The sequence below is a fragment of the Crinia signifera genome, chromosome 4 (genome assembly GCF_055691185.1).
Source record: "Crinia signifera chromosome 4, ASM5569118v1, whole genome shotgun sequence".
Lineage (NCBI taxonomy): Eukaryota > Metazoa > Chordata > Amphibia > Anura > Myobatrachidae > Crinia > Crinia signifera.
The window spans coordinates 321,950,997-321,973,727 of NC_139220.1; the positions used below are offsets into that span (position 1 = coordinate 321,950,997).

General features: G+C 45.8%; 1 protein-coding gene across 1 annotated transcript; it reads right to left on the reverse strand.

Annotated features, from left to right (window-relative positions):
• Positions 1-796: 796 nt before the first annotated feature.
• LOC146075940 (uncharacterized) lies at positions 797-19,748 on the reverse strand. The gene is made up of 2 exons (XM_083185638.1): positions 19,573-19,748; positions 797-2,593 (listed from the first exon to the last, which is right to left on the reverse strand). The coding sequence occupies exon 2, from the start codon at positions 2,435-2,437 to the stop codon at positions 815-817; it is 1,623 nt and encodes a 540-aa protein (XP_083041764.1). The 5' UTR covers positions 2,438-2,593; positions 19,573-19,748; the 3' UTR covers positions 797-814.
• Positions 19,749-22,731: the final 2,983 nt, after the last annotated feature.

Consider the following 22,731-nt stretch of genomic DNA (forward strand, 5'->3'; position numbering starts at 1 on the left):
GCTCAGTAGGGTACTAGCCTTTGTAGTGGGAGTCTATGAGGTGTCTCTATTTCCTGATATCCCCTTACAAGGGTGCAGATGCTGTCTCAGGGGGACTGAATCAGTACCTTGGGTGTTGCTGGCTTCTGCCACATGAATCTCTGGCTATACTGCTGCATGCTGTCTGGCCCCTCTGCTGGGTACTGCAGTGTGCTCTCTCACACTTGGGACAGCAACCTCCTTTATCTTCCTTTCACATGCCTCAGTGCACTTGTTCCCTCTGTCTTTAGGCAGCACTCTCCTTTTCTCTCTGACACTGGAGTTGTTGCAGCTTTTTCCCTCTCTCCACATGTCCTCTCTCACACACTGCTGCTGGGATCACCCCTGACCTCCCAGCTTCCTGTCACATGTGCAGGGGAGCTGGGACACTACCTTAGTCTGTTAACCCCTCACAGCCCTGCTGACAGGGGAAAGGACCTGTTCTGGCAGCATTGGCTGCAATGTTAACTCCCTGGGGGCACAGGAATAAAAGGGGTGGAGCGGGGTGCCACACAAGCAGCCCCATCACCTCTGTCTGTAGTTATACTGCAGTTCTAGTTCCTAAGAAAGAGACCGTCCCTAAGAAAATGCCCCCAAGTCAACTTGTCAGACCGCTCCTGTCTCGATCAGGACGGATTTTAAAAAACACTTGTCAAAGTAAAAATTGTATTCATAGAATGCATATTGTGGTAATACATGTTCTTTTACTTATGAAATCCACTGCATTCAGGCCCTCACAGCAAGTCCAGTGATCAGTATTGTCTTCCTAGTAACACTACCTGCATTCATAGCAATTTTAGTTTCTGTCCTGTGTGACTCCTCTGATGTAGGACAAGAAGTGACTTGTGGGAAAAACATTTGCTGCATTCAGAACATTTATATGGTTTCTCTCCTGTGTGAGTCCTCTGATGTCGGACAAGATGTGACTTCTGGGAAAACATTTGCTGCATTCAGAACATTTATATGGCTTCTCTCCTGTGTGACTCCTCTGATGTCGGACAAGATTTGACTTATTGGAAAAACATTTGCTGCATTCAGAACATTTATATGGCTTCTCTCCTGTGTGACTCCTCTGATGTATAACAAGCTGTGACTTCTGGGAAAAACATTTGCTGCATTCAGAACATTTATATGGCTTCTCTCCTGTGTGACTCCTCTGATGTTGGACAAGATCTGACTTGTGGGAAAAACATTTGCTGCATTCAGAACATTTATATGGCTTCTCTCCTGTGTGACTCCTCTGATGAATGACAAGATGTGACTTCTGGGAAAAACATTTTCTGCATTCAGAACATTTATATGGCTTCTCTCCTGTGTGACTCCTCTGATGTAGGACAAGATGTGACTTACGGGAAAAACATTTGCTGCATTCAGAACATTTATATGGCTTCTCTCCTGTGTGACTCATCTGATGTCGGACAAGAAGTGACCTCCCGGAAAAACATTTGCTGCATTCAGAACATTTATATGGTTTTTCTCCTGTGTGAATCCTCTGATGTCGGACAAGAAGTGACCTCCCGGAAAAACATTTGCTGCATTCAGAACATTTATATGGCTTCTCTCCTGTGTGACTCCTCTGATGTTGGACAAGATATGACTTCTGGGGAAAACATTTCCTGCATTCAGAACATTTATATGGCTTCTCTCCTGTGTGAATCCTCTGATGTAGGACAAGACCAGACTTGTGGGAAAAACATTGGCTGCATTCAGAACATTTATATGGTTTCTCTCTTGTGTGACTCCTCTGATGTATAACAAGTTCTGACTTCTGGGAAAAACATTTGCTGCATTCAGAACATTTATATGGTTTCTGTCCCGTGTGATTCCTCTGATGTAGGACAAGATCTGACTTCCGGGAAAAACATTTGCTGCATTCAGAACATTTATATGGTTTCTCTCCTGTGTGAATCCTCTGATGTAGGACAAGACTAGACTTGTGGGAAAAACATTGGCTGCATTCAGAACATTTATATGGTTTCTCTCCTGTGTGACTCCTCTGATGTATAACAAGTTCTGACTTCTGGGAAAAACATTTGCTGCATTCAGAACATTTATATGGTTTCTGTCCCGTGTGATTCCTCTGATGTAGGACAAGATCTGACTTCCGGGAAAAACATTTGCTGCATTCAGAACATTTATATGGTTTCTCTCCTGTGTGACTCCTCTGATGTAGGACAAGATATGACTTCCGGGAAAAACATTTGCTGCATTCAGAACATGTAAATGGCTTCTCTCCTGTGTGACTCCTCAGATGTATGAGAAGATCTGACTTCTGGGAAAAACATTTGCTGCATTCAGAACATGTAAATGGTTTCTCTCCTGTGTGACTCCTCAGATGTATGAGAAGATGTGATGTACATGTAAAGCCTTTGTCACACTCAGAGCACACATGTGGTTTCTCTCCTGTGAGACTCATCATGTATGTGGTGAGAAACAGATTAGTTTCTGAAGGTTTCTTCTATCCAGAAAATAAAATTGCCTTTGTTCCTCTTCCTGTATGGAGATATGATGTATGTAGTTGGCTTGATTGTCTCTTTCCACGTCGTCTTCGTTAGAATCCTGCTCCTTATATGTCCTGTAAGAAAGTTAATATGTAAAAGCATAATGGTTACCAGGATAACACTACTTTTTATTGTATAAGATATATATTTATACACAATAGCAAATAGTCACTGACCATTATAATACATTTGTATATAGATGTGTCCACACACACCCAGCCTCCTTGTCTGTTAAACAGCACTTCTAGTCCCGCCATGCCATAGTGGGCCTGTATTATTATTGTTATTATTATTAATAAAATGCATCTTACATGCAAAGCAATGTGAAAAGGACGCACAAGCAGATTCTGCTAATTAAAATATGTAGAATGCCTACATTGTGTCTATATAAGAATTGCTAGTTTAGTATTTTCCAGTTTTTCATACGCAGGTACAGCAGCGGTCACACACAGTGTATAGGAATGCAACATATTTTAATAAGCAGAAGCTGCTTGTGTGTCCTATTTGCATCACTTCGTGAATATTATTCATTTAACAAAAAAAGTAACACGAAAAGACACTTGCCACTTCTGAGTTATAGGGGGAAATTGACTAAGAATAGGAATACAAAAATTCGTAGTCGTATTCTTAATTCGAATGCTTACGACTGGCATCGCCGTCATATTGCATTTACAAATTCGTATTCTAGAGGAAAATTTACTAATCAGTTGTATTTGACAGATTCGTATTTTCCGATGGCGCATGGATATGTATTTTTTTCCAATATGAATTTGTATTTTAAATACAAATTTGTATTTTAAATACAAATTTGTATTTTTAAATAGAAATTCGTATTGGGAGCCTGCACTGATCAGTCAGGGCCGATCCTGGTTCCCAAAATACGGGGGACAAAAATGAGTGGGGGTCCCCCATATTTTAAAAACCAGCACCAGGCCCAACCAGCCAGCAGGGTAATGCAACAGCAAGGGGGATGACTTTTTATATAGTTCAGCCCTGACCAAAACATTAACCCCCTGACTGGTCAGCTTGGGCAGGGGTCCTGGGGTAGTGGGGATCCCCCCAATGAGCCCAAACATACAGATACTAACCTATCTTGAGCCAGTAGGTAGCTCGGCGTCCATCTGTCCATCCCTGAAGAAATCCATACTGTACGGTACCTGAGGAAGGAAATTATACTTACAAGGCTCCTCCGTCATAGATCGGTCCTCTACCAAAGTAGCATCCCTGGGACTTGGCAAGAAACAGAAACACGGTAAACCCGAACCACCAGACTGAGGAGAAGCAGCACAATGACTGTTTACTTTGTGCGGCTCTTACTCTCGAATGCCAATATTGGCCACCCAGCGGCCAATCAGGAGCCACTAGGCGGCCAATATTGTCATTCGGGAGGAGGAGCTGCAGGATATAAACACATGGCCAGCTTCTCCTCTGTCTGGTGGCTCAGGGTTTTTTTTTGCCAAGTCCCGGAATGCTACTTTGGAATCAAGAGGACTTGATCTACGCCGGAGGACCTGGCGAGTATGGATTGCTTCCACAGGTACCCAAAGGATTTCTGCAGGACCGGGCGGATGGACAGATGGATGCAGAGCAACCTACAGGCTCAAGATAGGTAAATATCTGTATGTGTGGGCTCTGAATGTAATAAAGTTTTATTATTCTGGTGTGTCAGTGTGTTTTTTTTTTACTATTGGTTCTGCGGTGGAACAGAGTCACAGAAAGCTCTTTTATGGGCTGCATGCTGGGACTTGTGGTTCTCCAAGTCCCAGTATGCAGTCCAGACTTGCTGGGACTCATAGTTCCACAGCAAAACCCAATAGTTTCATTCTAATTTTACACAACAATCAGCTCAGTACCCACAGCGGGGACAACGGGGGTGAGTAGGTAATTCTGTAGGGGGGACCCCTTCATTGGGGGCCCCACTCCCCCAGGACCCCTGCCCAGGCTGACCAGTCAGGGGGTAATGCTTTGGCCACGGGACCTTATATAATAAGTGCCCCCTAGCCGTGGCATTACCCTGCTGGCAGGTTGGGCCTGGTGCTGGTTTTTAAAATACGGGGGACCCTTACTCATTTTGTCCCCTGTACTTTGGGAACCAGGACCGGCCCTTGAGACTGTTGCTGGTTTTAAAAAATATGGGAAACCCTTCTTCAGTTTGTTCCTTGTTTTTTTAAAGCCAGGATCGGCTCTGTGAGCCTGGGGCTGGTTATGCCCATGGGGGGGGGGGACCCCATGCCATTTTTAAAAATATTTATTGTTCTATTTTCTTTACACTGCAGCCTGCACGGATCTGACTGATATGATGGATCTGACTGATCCGTGCAGGCTAAAGCCAAATACGCCTGGAAAATAAAGCATATTTTCCAGGTGTATTTTACCGCCAATTAGCAGCCATATCCCGCTAATTGCCAATAATTACCGACCATATTGAAAAATACAGTCGGTTAGTAGATTAGGAATCAGCATTCTTTTGAATGGTGATTCCTATTCCTTTTTTTCAATGGTGTATACATTCGTATTTGTAAATACAAATGTGTCATCAATACGAGTACGAATTGGTGTATTTTTGGCATAGTAGATGCCAAAAATACAAATACGATTAAAAAATTAAGCTACTACAAATACAATTTCTTTAGGCATGTTTGCCTTAGTAAATTTCCCCCATAGTGTACTCACATGTTATGTGTAACCCGATTTATGTTGAATGTATGTGGACACATCTTTGAGTCATACTTGCCTACTTTTGAGACTAGTTTCAGGGAGATTATAGTTGGTAGTAGAATTTTGCACAGTGCCCCATTGAAGGGGCGTGTCATGCTCCACCCAAAGGGCGTGTATAGTTCAATATATATAAGAGATTGTGAATGTGGCAACTAGAACCCTTGGTGTGTACTGCTACATCTGAGAGAAATCTTTTAAAATTACTTATTACTTATTTATTAGCAGTTTCTTATATAGCGCACACATATTCCGCAGCGCTTTACAGAGAATATTTGAACATTCACATCATTCCTTGCCCCAGTGGAGCTTACAATCTATATTCCCTACCACATGTACACTCACACACAGACATTCTAGGGTTCCTTTTTGTTGGGAGCCAATTAGCCTACCGCTATTTTTTTTGGATTGTGGGAGGAAACGGGAATACCCAGTGGAAACCCACACAAGTACGGGGAGAATATACAAACTCTGCAGCACAGTTAGGGCCATGGTGGGAATCGAACCCATGACCTCAGCACTGTGAGGCAGTAATGCTAACCATTACACCATCCATTATATCTAAATGTAGATGAGCCCCAAAGCCGTTAGTAAGAAATACTATACTTGGTAAAGTGCTGGTAAATGATGTTGATGATTCAATGTAAATGTATCTGTCTCTCATTCCTTCCCCCCCCCCCCCCAAAATGTAACAGTGTAAAGGGAGCTACAGTAGGTGAAATGAGGGAGATTGCTAGACAAATGAGGAAGAGAGGGAGGTTGCTGCTAATTCAGGGAGTCTCCTGCACAATGCAGGAGTGTAGGCAACTATGCTTTGTGTTGGCAAATTGCTGGGACTCTATTTGCAATCACACGTGCACGGGGCCGCAGGCAGTGGGGGTGCACTGGGTACAGCTTTCCCAGGCCCCGGCCTCTGGAGGGGCCCAGGCCGCTGCCCACAATGGCATGGTGCCACCCCCACCTCCCTCACCAGGCACCGGTGGCCCCCCACCCGGCACGCACAATACAAAGTGCAGCCTGCAGAGCACCGAGCTTAGGACACAGAGGGGCTCGCCGCTCTGCAGGCTGCAGTGTGCGCTCCGGACCTGACCATGGAGGCTGAAGGAGTCGGAGGGTGATGCCGCGATGTGGGAGGGGTAAGTAATGGGGAAGGGGAGGCGGGTGCGTGTGGGCACGCGGTGGTTGCCATGGATATCGTGCTGTGTTGCTGGGGGCCCGGACTGTGGGTCAGTCCCGGACCCCAACATTTCTAATGGCGGACGTGCAGCACAAAGACCTCTACCCTCCTACAGTATACACGGTTTATTATTGTGTCTATAATTGTTGTATAATCTTTATCCTCTGACCTGAGATGTGCAGAACATACAATACTGACAAAGTTTTACTACGAAACGCGTTAGAGCGGGGCCTGTGACGTCCGCTCTGTTCTACTGCCCGGCTCTCTCCCCAACTGCTGTTCCCGTCCGGTATCCTGACACGCTGCCTGAGCCTTGGTGATTCCAGCGGGGGATCGTGGTTCCCGGCGGTGCCCCGGCGTGGTGGTAGGAGTTATGCCTGGCTTTCAATATTGATATCTTGTGGTACCCAGCTCACAGTGTTGAAATTAACGGTACGGGTACTTTGTTGCTCAGACGTGGTACTGTTTTTACCTGTAATAAAAATCATCTTTTACGCACTATGGAGCGCCCCTCTTGTTCTTTCTCCCAATAGATACTTTATTCCTCCCGTGAGTCCCGGGAGTATATTGAGGAGGCTGCAGTCCATATCGGATTTAGTGCTACAAGCTACAGTGTGGATCTCTGTCTAGCCCTTTCCAGCTGGTGTGGAAATCATTAATCAGTGCCGTGTGTCCATCACCTGCCTATATATATATATATATATATATATATATATATATATATATATATGCCAAAAAGAAGGACAAGAGGGGCGCTCCATAGTGCATAAATGACAATTTAATAACAACATATAAAACAACATATAAAAACACGGTCCAGGAAAAGCAACACTGTACTCGTACCGAACATGCAGCGCTGTGGGCTGGGTACCACAAGATATTCAAATTTTGAATGCCAGGCAAAGCTCCTACCACCAAACGCCGGGGCACCGCTGGAAACCACGAACCACCACTGACGTATTACAACTTCGTCAGAGGGCGCCCTCTGACGAAGTTGTACTACGAAACGCGTTAGGGCGGGGCCTGTGACGTCTGCTCCAACTGCTGCCCGGCTCCCTCCTCCGTAGCTGTTCCCGTGTGGTTCCCGATACACTGACACCTGTTGACGGTGATCCCCAGTGGTGGTTCGTGGTTTCCAGCGGTGCCCCGGCGTTTGGTGGTAGGAGCTTTGCCTGGCATTCAAAATTTGAATATCTTGTGGTACCCAGCCCACAGCGCTGCATGTTCGGTACGAGTACACAGTGTTGCTTTTCCTGGACCTTGTTTTTATATGTTGTTATTAAATTGTCATTTATGCACTATGGAGCGCCCCTCTTGTCCTTCTTTTTGACAGATTCTTACCCCTCTCGTGAGTCCCGAGAGTTCAAAGAGGTGGCTGCTATTCATATTGTGGATATAGTGCACTAGCCCCAGGTGTACCCTGTTTGAGCTAGTCCATTGCTGGAGTGGTGCTAAGGAATCAGCGCCGCACGTCCATCACCTGCTTTTCCTTCCATATATAGATATAGAGAGAGAGAGAGAGAGATATTCTGTATGTATATTCCATTTTTGTATCCGCTACTACTTCAGTTATATTGTATGGCATTTGTTAAAACTTTTCTGTGAAATGTAATAGACCTCCATTGTAACTGATTATTTGTGAGGACATATGTCCCTTTGGTGTCCCTCATTGGGTCTTTTATATTGTATTCCAGTAGGATTTCACTCTCACTGCTGGAAAATTCCTGTTTTTAAATACCCACCCTTATCTTATCCCGCTGATACGGTATGTGTACACCTGTCAGACAGGTTTCTCTCCCCCTCTTTCATGGATTCTGTATGTGCCCTGGGTTTTGACAATTATGCTAATGTCTCTAGGTATTATTACTATTTCGGTACCTGTGGGCCGATGAATGATTTTTCTTGGAATAATATTTCCTGCCACTGTTTATTGGTAGGTACATATATTCGGATCCTCTTCTTTTATTGCCTGTTCAGCTTTTTCTGATCATCTTCCTCTTTTTTATGTAATGAATATGGGCTTCAAGTTGTAATTGATTGAATTTATGTACATCCACAGAATTTTTTATACATTGTTTGATGTAAGGATTACCCTTCCGTATCAATTATTTTTATGAGTGGGTATGTATTTTACTCCTCGATTATATTGATTTATTATTTTTCATTTTGGAATTCTATGGATTTGAATATTTATAGTCTGCCCGTGTTCTTTTCTGTACCACTTTTAGCATGGCCCCTTGATGTTGACGAAACGCGTTGGGCTCTTAATAAAGAAAGATTATTCGAACGAAGTCTACGTTTTATTGACATCTGAATTACACTCCAGAATAATTGTGATATCATTGTGATTGTATGCAATTGCTAGGTGGTGCAATCTGAGCGCACTCTGAACAACCCCCTTTCTTTCATATATATATATATATATATATATATATATATATATATATATATATATATATATATATATATATATATATATATATATATATATAGGCAGAGAGAAAGTGTGAGTCCACACCAAAACTACTGTAACCCAGAGGCTATGTGAGACAGTGAGTGATGTAAAAACCTGTCAGCAAGAGACGTTTTTACAGGGGAGCAGCGCTCAGCCTTCCAGGGTCAGCACAGCAGTGAATATGGCTGCCAGCCTCTGGGAGTGGAACTGGAAGCGCGAATCTGCAGCAAATAGGCGCCCAGCAATGAGGTGAACTGGCGCCTAAATAAGAATGAAGAAATCTGCTCCCCCAACCTAGAGGTATTGTCTCTGTAGGAAAATGGAACAGGAAGCCTATCCACTGCAACAAAAGATAATAACAATCAAAACTGAATAGATATAGGCAGAAAGATGAACATAGCTAGCACCAGGAGAAGCACAAACTAAACTTTAAGAGCTATAAGTGCAAATGCTAGGAGCTTAGGAAATAAAATCCCAGAACTAATTGCAATAATGACAAGGGATGAACTGGATATTGTGGCTATTACAGAGACATGGTGCAATGAAAATCATGACTTGGACATAGCTATACCAAGATATACTTTATTTAGGAAGGACAGAATGGGAAGAATCGGAGGAGGGGTTGCAATATATGTGAAAAAAAATATATAAAGACTACCTTAATACAAAGTATTGAAGAAAAAACTGAGGCCCTTTGGGTGACCATAGAAACAGGGGAGAAGGCGATTCTTCGTATAGGGGTGATCTACAGACCACCAGGTCAGGAAGAGGAACTAGACAAGAGCCTATTGCAGGACATCAATAAAATGGCATTAAAAGGAGAAGTGATAATCATGGGAGACTTTAATCTACCTGATGTAAACTGGGAGCTGCCTGTTGCAAGTTCCACCAGAAGTAGGAACATGCTGAATTCCTTGCAAGGAGCAACCCTCCAGCAATTGGTGAGAGAGTCCACTCGTATGGACGCAATATTAGACTTAATACTTACAAAAGGTGACAGAATATCTGACATAAATGTGGGTGAGAATCTGGGATCCAGTGACCATCAAACAGTATGGTTCAAAATAAAGACAGAGACTCACTCATCGCACACAAAAACAAAGGTGTTAGATTTTAGGAAGGCTGATTTTGTAGAGATGGGAAACTCTGTAAGGGATTCTTTTGCAGAGTGCAATTCTAAAAGCAACAGAACTTTGTGTCAAAAGAGTTAGGAAAAACACAAGAAAAAGGAAGCCATTGTGGTTTGCAAAAGAAGTAGCAAGTATTGTGAAAGCAAAAAAGTTGGCCTTTAAGAAATGTAAGCAGACGCAGAAGAATGAGGACAGAGAGGTGTATCTTGTTAGACAGAAGGAGGCTAAGAAGGTAATCAGATGTGCAAAAGCACAGGCTGATGAAAAAATGGCCCAATCAGTGGGTAAAGGAGAAAAACAAAAAGTGGAATAATTAGACTAATGACAGAGAGTTGAAGTTTTCTTAAAGGGAGACAATGTAATAGCAGATAATATTAATAATTATTTATGCTCAGTATTCACTGCTGAAAGAGAGGGGAAGGGGCCACAGTTAAGTTGCAAGTATAGTCAGAAAACTGAGGGAGAGACAAGTACATTTACAGAGGAGAAAGTCCTCACAGAACTCTCAAAACTAAAAATGGATAAATCAATGGGGCCAGATGGGATACATCCAAGGATACTAAAATAGCTTAAAGGGGAGCTGGTAAAACCAATAACCCAATCCGCACCAGATTTTTTATTTGTTAGAGCGCTGCTATACACTTTCTCTTTTTTGGTAAAACCAATAACAGAATTATTCAACAAGTCACTAGCTACTGGAGTAATCCCAGAGGACTTGAGAAAAGCAAATGTAGTCCCACTACACAAAGTGGAAGCAAGGAAGAGGTAAGCAACTATCGACCAGTGATCCTTACATCAGTAGTAGGGAATTTGATGGAAACACTCTTAAAACAAAGATTTGTAGAATATCTCAAAACCAGCAATTTACAGGATCCAAAACAGCATGGGTTTACTGGGGGAAGATAATGTCAAACAAATCTTATTGACTTTTTTGACTGGGTGACTAAAGTAATAGATCAAGGTGGGGCTGTAGATGTAGCTTATCTAGACTTTAGTAAAGCTTTTGACACTGTCCTACATCGCAGACTGTTAAATAAACTTGAAAGCTTGGGATTGGATTCTAAGATAGTTGAATGGATACGAGCGTGGTTGCAGGACAGAAAACAGAGAGTTGTAGTAAACGGAGTACAGTCAAAGGAGGGAAAGGTTACAAGTGGAGTACCCCAGGGATCTGTACTTGGACCGATGCTTTTTAATATCTTTATTGGTGATATTGCAAATGGAATTGAGGGTAAAATGTTCCTTTTTGCAGATGACACAAAGGTATGCAACAGGGTAGACACACCAGAAGGGGTAAAACAAAGCAATGAAGAAGGCAAGTCAGATGCTTGGTTGCATAGGGAGAGGTATCAGCAGTAAAAAGAAAGAAGTAATAATGCCACTGTATAGGTCATTGGTACGACCTCACCTAGAGTATTGTGTTCAGTTCTGGAGGCCATATCTCAAAAAAGGCTATAAATATATTAGAGACTGTACAAAGAAGTGCAACTAAAATGGTGCATGGCCTACATCACAAAACGTACCAGAAAAGACTAAAAGATCTTAATATGTATACTTTAGAGCAGAGAAGGGAAAGGGGGGACATGATAGAAACTTTCAAATATATCAAGGGTTTTAACAAGGTACAGGTGGGAGACATTCTTCACAGGAAGTGGAGCAACAGAACACGAGGACATGCACTGAAACTAGACGGAGGAAGGTACAGGTGGGAGACATTCTTCACAGGAAGAGGAGCAACAGAACACGAGGACATGCACTGACACTAGAGGGAGGAAGGTACAGGTGGGAGACATTCTTCACAGGAAGAGTAGCAACAGAACACAAGGACATGCACTGAAACTAGAGGGATGAAGGTACAGGTGGGAGACATTCTTCACAGGAAGAGGAGCAACAGAACACGAGGACATGCACTGACACTAGAGGGAGGAAGGTACAGGTGGGAGACATTCTTCACAGGAAGAGTAGCAACAGAACACAAGGACATGCACTGAAACTAGAGGGAGGAAGATTCAGGGGAAATTTGAGGAAGAATTACTTCACAGAAAGAGTAGTAGATAAGTGGAATAGCCTCCCATCAGAGGTGGTAGAGGCATATACAGTAGTACAATTTAAACATGCTTGGGATAGGCATATTGATATCCTTACAAAAAAATAAGGATCAAATATGGTTTGAGGTAACATGTTTAAAAAAGGAGCAGACTAGATGGGCCAAGTGGTTCTTATCTGTCGTCATATTCTATGTTTCTAAAGCTGTGGGAAGGGCCGCAGGCAGGCGCCACCTCCTCCTATGCTGGACTTCCCCCACCAGTAACATGGAGCCTAATGTAAAATGGAGGACAGTTTCCCTCTCTGGAAATGCCTCCAGCCTGCGCTACCAGTCCCCGGTGGTCTAGTGGAATCACTGCTGTGGGAGGCAGTGTCCATGCCAGCGCTGTGAACTACTCCCCACTGGATCACAGTCACAACAGCGATTTGTGGTCTCACTGAGAGTGCTTACCCTCCTGCTGTCTGGCCACGCTGCCCAGGAAGAGATGCGGTGCCCAGCGGGCTGTCCGGGTCCCTGTCTTCCGTCCACTCTCCTGTGCACACCCTGGGGGTGACAGGAGGTAATGGACGCCGGTGGGTGTGTCGGAGCGGCAGCGCTGCAGGCGCAATGTCAGCAGCGCTGCCCGCTCAGTGTAAAAATAAGAAAAAATTATTATTATACAAGTTGTTACATTATTGGGATGTAAGAGGCTCTTCTCTCTATATATACCTATCCAGGAGTCTATTTAATGATGAAGACTGGCATGGATTTACATTGCTATTAAGCAAATGCTCTTCTACAATAATTGCATTGTAACTGAAAAACGCTTATTTTGGCTGTTTTGAGTGACTTTCAGTTGAAAATGTCCTAGTGTATGGTCCACCGATGGCAGATTAACGATGATTTTACAGGCATTACTAGCGATGATGGCTGGTTTCTCAGCCATCATCGCTGAGTGTGTACGCACGGCTGCCGGGCTGAAAAAGGAAACCCTTTCAGCCTGGGTAACCGTCCTGCCCCGTTCCCCTGCTCCCCCAACCCGCAGTGTACCTGGCTGGACTTCTACTCCCTCCCTGCTCCATATTTTGACACTGCACAGAGCAGGTAAAAGAGGCTGCAGACTCCGTCCTCCCCGTCCAGTCGCCCGCCTCGCAGTGTATGCTAGCAGGGCTGATCCCCTTGTGCTCTCTCCCCTGCTCCATTTTGTGACACTGACTGCATGGAGCAGGGAGGAGAAGAGGCTTCTGTTATGATTATCGGAGGTAACCACAGAACCCAGGACCCTACGTGTCTCCCCGTGTTCAGCAGGCGAGTGCAGTGCTAGGCTTCAACGTTAGAAGGAGCTGATTATGCTGGCTCCAACCTCGATACCCCCAGGTCTTAGTGTGAGACAACAAGTCCACCGAGACGGAGAGATAACAAAAGGTGGAACTAACTAAAGCTGAGGGTAGAGTAAAGTCTACGGCCTCTGGGAGGGATCTGGGAGCAAAACTCCACAGTAACCCCTGGGCAGCAACAATGCTAGAAGATGGTATCAATGAGTATATACAAATATAATACACAAGATGATAAAGTAAATAACAACAAATGCAACAATGCACAAGGTGACCCCGGAGAGAATAATAAAATAGAGACAAGTGTGGTGACAAGCTGAGGTGGTGACAAGCCCAGGAGATAAGTAACAGACTGGAAGATGAGCAGGCAGACTGGCAAGGTGGCAGGACCAAAGCACAAAGACCAGGAACACACTGACTGAGGCACTACTAAAGAAGGCACACAGGACGCTATAACCGGCGCCATACTGAGGGAGAAAGTGCCTTAAATACCAATCACCCCGCCTACAAGCGTGGGTGACGTGAGCCGCCTGCGGGAGAATCGCCTGGATTCCTGGTGGAAGTTTTGGATGTTGCTTAGCAACGTCCCCGACGCTCCTCTGCCCTGCTGCTAGATGCCGGGCGGAAGTTCGGGGGCATTGCCTAGCAACATCCCCGCAGCATCCTAGCATTGCCACAAGGAAGATGGCTGCCACCAGCTCCGGTCCCTGAGCCTGCAGCGTGATCGCTGAAAGCAGAGCTCAGGGACAGAGAAAGGATGCGGCGGCAGCGGCCAGAGCATCGAACAGCTTCCTCACGCCATCTGCCCTGCCCACTGGCCCGCCCCCCTAAAGGCAGTCAGTACAAGTGAGTAGCCACTGCAACCAATGTAACTGACTAGTAGTAGTAGTACGTTTATTTATAAGGCGCCACAAAGTGTCCGCAGTGCCGTACATAGCCAACAAAAAACAAATTACAAGGTAACGTACAGGGTGTGTTGAAAAATACAGTATAAATAGGGGTATAGCTGGTAGAACTAAAATCAGCATCATTTCAGAAGTAGGTGTCAAAATTGTCGAGGAGACTAAAGATGAAGTAGAGGAAGAGAAGAACAGGACAGGAGCACAGGTGAGGTAATGAGGTAGGGTGAGTACGTGAGGAAGGAGGACCCTACTCATAAGAGTTAACATTCTAAAAATAGGTGGGTGGACGAACGAAAAACAATAGGATAAGTAGGAACGGATGGGAACGGAGGCAGGATAGGAGGATCAAAAGAGGTTAGGAGGAGGGATAGGCTAGTCGAAAAAAGTGGGTTTTGAGGGAGCGCTTGAAGGAGGTAAGGGAATCAGAAAGCCTGATGGGTGGAGGGAGGTTGTTCCAGTGCAGGGGGGCAGCGCGAGCGAAGTCTTGGACACGGGAGTGGGAGGAGGTGATTAGGTGAGAGGTCAGTCGGCGGTCAGCGATGGAGCGAAGAGGACGGGAGGGAGTGTGGATAGAGATCAGTGAAGAGAGGTTAGGAGCGGTGGAGGAGGAGAGCGCCTTGTAGGTGGTGGTGAGGAGTTTAAAAAGAACTCGGAAAGGAATGGGGAGCCAGTGAAGAGATAGACAGAGGGGGGTCTCTGTGGGACTACCCACAATATATACATTGCTGGCACAGGCCAGCAATATATATATTTTCACCACTGCCACCAATGTATATTTATGTAAGCACCACTGCCCATCACTGTTTATAAATAATAGTCAGTAACACATACATTGCTGGTGCAGGCCAGCAATGTATACGGTACCGCCACCACTGCCCACCAATGTATATTAGGTTATGGCGGTAATGTATACATTGCTGGCACAGGCCACCACCACTGCCCACCAATGTATATTATGTTATGGGGGTAATGTATACATCACTGGCACAGGCCACCACCACTGCCCTCCAATGTATACTGTATAGAAAAACCGGTAATGTATATACATTGATGGCACAGTCCCGCAAGGTATATACATTACCAGCTTATTCCTATTATATATTGTTGGCCAGTGGTACCAGTAAATTATACATTCTTGCCTGTGTGATTAAGGGGAAAATCATTTGATAGTGAATGGTTTCTACCTATGTGTACGGCAGCAAATGAAATCGCAGCTGTGCAGATGGGAGGGATTTCACCCTGGTGGTGTGGCATGGGGCAGGGTTTACCTGATCACTGGGCTCTGAATATACACAGCCCAATGATCAGTTCTGAATCAGGCCCCAAGAACAAAAACGCACTGAATAAAATGGCCCCTGCTCCCACCCTTGGCATTCAAACCCCGCCCAAATGTAAATAGCCTTATAATAAAAGATTTTTAGCAAAGTCTTTTGCCTCTTGAAAATCTCTTGCTCTTTGGGTAAAATAGCCCAATGTGTACGCACTACTTTGGTGACAGATATATCCATCAGAGATTTTGGCAAAGTCTTTTGAAATGAAAATCTTCTAGTGTGTATGGGCCTTTAATGATATTTTGCTTACATTATCAGCTGGAAACAAATGTTTAAAACATTCTACTAACACAGACACTACTGGTGTTTCATACAACAGGGGAACCTGTCAAGGGCGGAACTACCATAGGTGCAAGGGGTGCAGCTGCTATGGGGCCCAGAGCGGCAGGTGGCCCATCTTTGCTGTTTAAGTAATATGTTTTACATATATGTATCACCATCTAGTATATGAAGACACACAAATAGCAACTTTAACTTTGAGACAGCTGATAAATAGCTGAACATTCTTACTATTAAAAGGGAAATGATCCCACACACGGTTCTCGCACACGTGCTGTTTAACACGCGCACACACACACCTCTCACTTGTTTGTCTTATATGTGTTTTTTTTTATACTTTACTTGTTTTAAAAATGACTCATTGAAAGCTACTTTTTATTGTAATTTTCGGTACTTGTTTCCTAGCACGGCGCCCAGATTTCCTACGTACAGCACCGTAGGCAGGGCTATTTTTGTGCAGGCTCTAGCAGGAACTGTGGCCCTTATTCTAGTTCACTCTTTCTGACAAAATATTTCTTAGATGGACAAAACCATGAGCACTGCAGGTGAGGCAAGTGTAAAACCCCACCCAAATCTAATTATCTCTGCACAAGTAACACCTGCCTCATCTGCAGTGCACATGGTTTTGTCCATCTAAGAAATATTTTGTCAGAAAGAGTGAACTAGAATAAGGGCCACAGTTCCTGCTAGAGCCTGCACAAAAATAGCCCTGACCGTAGGGAAATCGCATCCTATGGCCATTGTACCCCACAAAATCGCATGGCATGGCATCGCATGTCCCGCAAAATCGCATGCGATTTTATAGGGTGTGCGATGCCATGACACTAGCTGTACAATAATATCATTGTATGTCCCAAAAATAGGTTTAACGCACTATCCACGGCACCCCGAAGCGTGGCGAGCACAGAGAGCCCCTCGAGGGGCGGCAGAACGCGTCCTCCAACTGTTTCATTACCCCACTAATCCTGTCGGGTTACTTTACATAGGATACAAACAAAATTATTTGTAAATCCACTGGCGAGTGTTAACACAAGATAAGTATGACCACTTACACAATGGTACATATACTTTAGGGTAGAGCTTCCTTAGATCTAAAAGAAAACTCAAACACAGAAAGAAACCATAGTGTAGTATTGTTGAGATATGAATGAAATGGTGCTGTTTAATCAGGTCACTCACATTTCATAAGTAAATATGCGCATATCAACAAGGTCTTTATCTCTCTCTCAATCCAACATGTTCCTCCAATTTAACGTTCCCTGGGGACTCGATAAGAAGGTATATAGTGCAACACCGTTTGTCAAAATTTAAAATAACAATTTATTGGTTACACTCACATGTGATCGATAAAAACAAGCAAAATACCCATTCAGGGTGACAGGATCCAAATACTGTGCCACGGAGATCACGCAAACAACCCTCTGGATATCCGACCAGCGGTCCTCAGTGGGGATGCAGCTCCTTCCAATGGCCTCAGGATAGGGTCCGTTCGGTGGTGTTCACTTAGCTTAAGCGCGCTTTCGGGCAGGAATTGCCCTTCATTATAAGCTCCATGTATTCCGCGTCCACTTGCCACGCTTTGGGCTTGGTGGCTCGCTGCTCTCGCCACACTATATAAATTCAACTCCACGACGACGTGGATAGTGGGGTAATGAAAAAGTCGGAGGACGCGTTCTGCCGCCACTCGCCACGCTTCGGGGTGGCGTGGAGAGTGTGTGTGTGTGTGTGGGGGGGGGGTGCATTAAACCTATTTTTGGGACATACAATCATATTATTGTATACCTAATGTCATGGCATAGCACCCCAGAAAATCGCATGCGATTTTGCGCGAGGTGCGATGCCATGCGATGATATGGCCCTGGGGACATAAGTGCAGTGAATAAATTAACAAAAAAAATTGCATCGCAAAAATGGCATGCGATGCGATGATATGCGATGAGATAGCCTGGGCACACAAAAGAAGTGAATAAATTACCCCCCCCCCCCAGATGCCTGAACTTACTCCAATGCTCTGCAGAATGGGGTATTTTGGATTATATTTAGAAACCACTCATTACTCCGACGTCGGAATCCCAACTGCTCCCTCGTGGGGGTCCACGACCCCCATAGAGGGAGAATAAAATAGGTGGCGAGCGCAGCGAGCCCGCAAGGGGCTTCATTGCGCTCCCCCCGCTGTGCAGTCGGGATTCCGAGTAATGACTGTCGGAATCCTGACTGTTGATGTGTTATACCACACCCCCCTTAAGGTGAGACACTGTTATTCTGATGCTTGCTGCATGGGGGTTGTGAGGCATGCTGCATGGGGGGGTGTGAGGCATGCTGCATGGGGGGGTTGTGAGGCATGCTGCATGGGGGGGGGGTGAGGCATGCTGCATGGGGGGAGGTACTGTAATTAATACACTGTCATAGGGGAGGTGTGAGACATACTGCATGGGGGGAGGTTCTGGGGTGCAATTAATACACTCATGGGGGGGTTGTGAGGCATGCTGCATGGGGGGGGGGTGAGGCATGCTGCATGGGGGGAGGTCCTGTAATTAATACACTGTCATAGGGGAGGTGTGAGACATACTGCATGGGGGGAGGTTCTGGGGGTGCAATTAATACACTCATGGGGGGGTTGTGAGGCATGCTGCATGGGGGGGGGGTGAGGCATGCTGCATGGGGGGAGGTATTGTAATTAATACACTCATGGGTGAGGTGTGAGGCATACTGCATGAGGGGAGGTGCTGGAATGCAATGAATACAATGTCATGGGGCGAGATGTGAGGCATGCTGCATTGGGGTAGAGGTTCTGGGGTGCAATTAATACACTGTCATGGGGGCTATGAGGCATGCTGCATGGGGGGGCAAGGTTCTAGGGTGCAATTAACACACTGTCCTGGGGGGAGGTGTGATGCATGCTGCACAGGGGGGGGGGGGTTAGGGTGCTGGGGTGCAATTAAAAAACGGATTCACCTACTGCAAATATATATATAAGAGGAGAAAACAAACAGATGGAATATATTGCGCTGGTGAATTGGGAACAGTAATAATTTTCCTGAGTCCCTATCACGCCTCTCACAGGACACATAGGAAATAGGTAAAATAAGGGAACTTTATCAAATCGTACAAATAACTAAAAACAATCCAAAATAATGAACCAAACATATATAAAAGTACATGAATAATGCAGTTATACATCTGTGACCAGTGACGGAGAGCCGGCCACCTTTATGACTATACAGAGAGCCCCAGATGGCAATCGCAGGGTTAATAGGCTGCTATCCCAGCTCTAAAGGTGCCCATACACAGTACAATTATTGTATACAATATCACATCGCATCGCATACGTTTTGCAATGAGATGATTTGAGTTCTAGTACAAAAAGTATGTGCAGCATCTCATCGCACCCAACAATTATACCGTGTATGGGCACCTTGAGTTCTGTGATGTAATTAATACATTGCCATTTGCACTGAGAAGTTATAAAGCAAAGTCAGCCTGGTGTAAGTGTCGTGTTTGGCTCTGGTCTGGCAGGGTAGGGGGTAACTGGTTGTTGTAGCAGCAGTAGTTGGTCAGGTCAGTGAGCTTATTACAGCAAGCAGCAGTCAGACGTGTTGTTATTGCAGCTGGGATGGATTAGACATGGAAGCGAGAGCACTGTAATGTATATCAGTCATTTACATGGTGCAGGGTATTGCCTGAGGCTGTAATTACATGCTCACCTGTCCCACTACGTGAGGAATGCAAATGGCCGTGCCCTCCTTGTGCCACGCTCAGGCTGGGCAGGAATATGTGGCAGAGTCTGGCTCCCCGTGGATGTCCGTGCTGTGCAGCTGCCGAGCTGGTTGGGGGAGGTGGGAGGCAGACAAACCTCTTCAGTCAATGTGCTACAAGACCCAGAGCACTAGAGGCAGGAAGAGGGGGGGAGTGGGGTGTGGGTTGGTTTTTCGGATGCTTTGCCTGCTGTATGGGCGAAAGTGACACATTTCCTCTATTAGGCAACCAGAGACTTCCTCAAGACCTACTGCGTGGGGGGAGGTGTGAGGCATGCTGCATGGGGAGAGAGAGGTGCTGGGGTGCAATTAATACACTGTCTTTGGGGGAGGTGTGACGCATACTGCACAGGGGGAGGTACTGGGGTGCAATTAATACACTGTCAAGCGGGGAGGTGTGAGGCTTGCTGCACAGGGGGAGAGAGGTGCTGGGGTGCAATTAATATACTGTCATGGGGAGGTGTGAGGCATGCTGCATGGGGGGAGGTGCTGGGGTGCAATTAATATACTGTCATGGGGAGGTGTGAGGCATGCTGCATGGGGGGAGGTACTGGGGTGCAATTAATACACTGTCATGGGTGGATGTATGAGGCATGCTGCGCAGGGGGGAGAGAGGTGCTGGGGTGCAATTAATACACTGTCATGGGGGGAGGTGTGAGGCATGCTGCACGGGGGGGAGGTGCTGGGGTGCAATTAATACACTGTCATGCGGGGAGGTGTGAGGCATGCTGCATGGGGGGAGGTGCTGGGGTGCAATTAATACACTGTCATGGGTGGATGTGTGAGGCATACTGCGCAGGGGGGAGAGACGTGCTGGGGTGCAATGAACACACTGTCTTTGGGGGAGGTGTGAGGCATGCTGCACGGGGAGAGAGGTTCAATTAATACACTGTCTTTGGGGGAGGTTTGAGGCATGCTGCACAGGGGGAGGGGTGCTGGGCTGCAATTAACACACTGTCTTTGGGGGAGGTGTGAGGCATGCTGCACAGGGGGAGAGGTGCTGGGGTGCAATTAACACACTGTCTTTGGGGGAGGTGTGAGGCATGCTGCATGGGGTGAGGTGCTGGGGTGCAATTAAACACTTGATACCTTTTTACAAGGGTTTTAAAAAGGTACAGGTGGGAGACATTCTTCACAGGAAGAGGAGCAGCAGAACACGAGGACATGCACTGACACTAGGGGGAGGAAGGTACAGGTGGGAGACATTAGTCACAGGAAGAGGAGCGACAGAACACGAGGACACGCACTGACACTAGAGGGAGGAAGGTACAGGTGGGAGACATTCTTCACAGGAAGAGGAGCAGCAGAACACGAGGACATGCACTGACACTAGAGGGAGGAAGGTGCAGGTGGGAGACATTCCTCACAGGAAGAGGAGCAGCAGAACACGAGGACATGCACTGACACTAGAGGGAGGAAGGTGCAGGTGGGAGACATTCCTCACAGGAAGAGGAGCAGCAGAACACGAGGACATGCACTGACACTAGAGGGAGGAAGGTACAGGTGGGAGACATTCTTCACAGGAAGAGGAGCAGCAGAGCACGGGGACATGCACTGACACTAGAGGGAGGAAGATTCAGGGGAAATGTGAGGAAGAATTACGTCACAGAAAGAGTAGTAGATAAGTGGAATAGCCTCCCATCAGAGGTGGTAGACGCAAATACAGTAGAGCAATGTAAACATGCTTGGGATAGGCATATTGATATCCTTACACAGAAATAAGGATATAATATGGTTTGAGGTAACATGTTTAAAAAAGGAAAGCACAGAAGAGATGGTAATAACAATTGTGCGCGATTAACACAGCGTGCAGCTTAAATACATACACCCAAGGGTTAACATCCAAAATAAACCCAAAGTACAAACGTGAAAACAAAAAGAAGAGGGTGCATACAATAAAGCGCTCAATGTGAACCTTGGTTCCATACAGATTGTAAATGTATATTACAGACTCCTTGTAGTTATCCAATGCCAGACCAGGAGGATGTCTGTAATGATAACCACCTCCTCACACAATAGATTGTGGTTGAGGTAGTAGAACAGAAAGGAACAATAGTGCAAAGTATCTTTGATAAAAGATGGATTTAATAACAGGCAGGGCCGTCTTTTCGTATGGGCTTAATGGGCACTTGCCCAGGGGCCCCAAGTGTATAAGGGCCCTATTCTGATAGCTGAGGATCCCCTTTTTCCAGGGATACCAGGATTTTGAAAATCGGCCCTGCGGAACTGGAGATATCCAACTTCGAAGCAGCAGTCCACATCTAACCTGTGAATTGCAATTCACAGTCATATTTCTCAGGTTCTCTCTGACTAGGGCCCCCATTTACCATTGATTGCATTTACAATGCGATCTGGGTGGAATATTACCACCCAATGCAATAATTTCGCCCCAATGTATTACCTGCTAGGCGCAGGGACAGAGCTCCAAAAAGAGCCCGTCCCTGCGATGCCTGGAGCCGGAAGCCGGGGGTCTGCGCATGCGCGGTTACGCGCTGACCCCCCCCCCCCGCGACCCTGCTGACCGGATGTGTAGCCATAGGCTACAATGGGCTATCACCATATCAGAATGGCGATAGCCCAGGGGTGCGAAGCCGGGCTGCCCGATGTTGATACATCAAGCAGCTTCGCATCCCCCATAGGTTTCTATGGGGGATGCAAAGCTGCTCGATGTATCAACATCGGGCAGCGCGGCCGGCGGCGCTGCAGGGGGGGATCGCAGCAGGGATCGGAGATTTCTGCCATGGTCCCCTGTGATACATTAGGGGGATATTTAATATTTGCGGTTAACCCCCGATAACGGGTGTTTTCGGAAATTTAGCAGCAAATATTGGTTGATAAATGTGACCCTTAGAGTTTTTCAGAGAGTATATTCCAAAAGCTGGGACTCTCCCCTTTCTGTTGACACTAGCAGCTTGTCTGTATCATGCCCAGAACCAGAGATTTCAGCCTTCCAGCAGCCGGTCCCTGCTCCAGCTCCAAACGTCTGGTGTACAGTTTTATATTTTTGTCAATGGATTGCTCTGGCTCCTGATCTCTGATCCCCAAGTCCCCAGTACCTCCTGAAAGTTGGGACTCTAGGTTTTTATACTATTGAAGGCTAAGAAATCT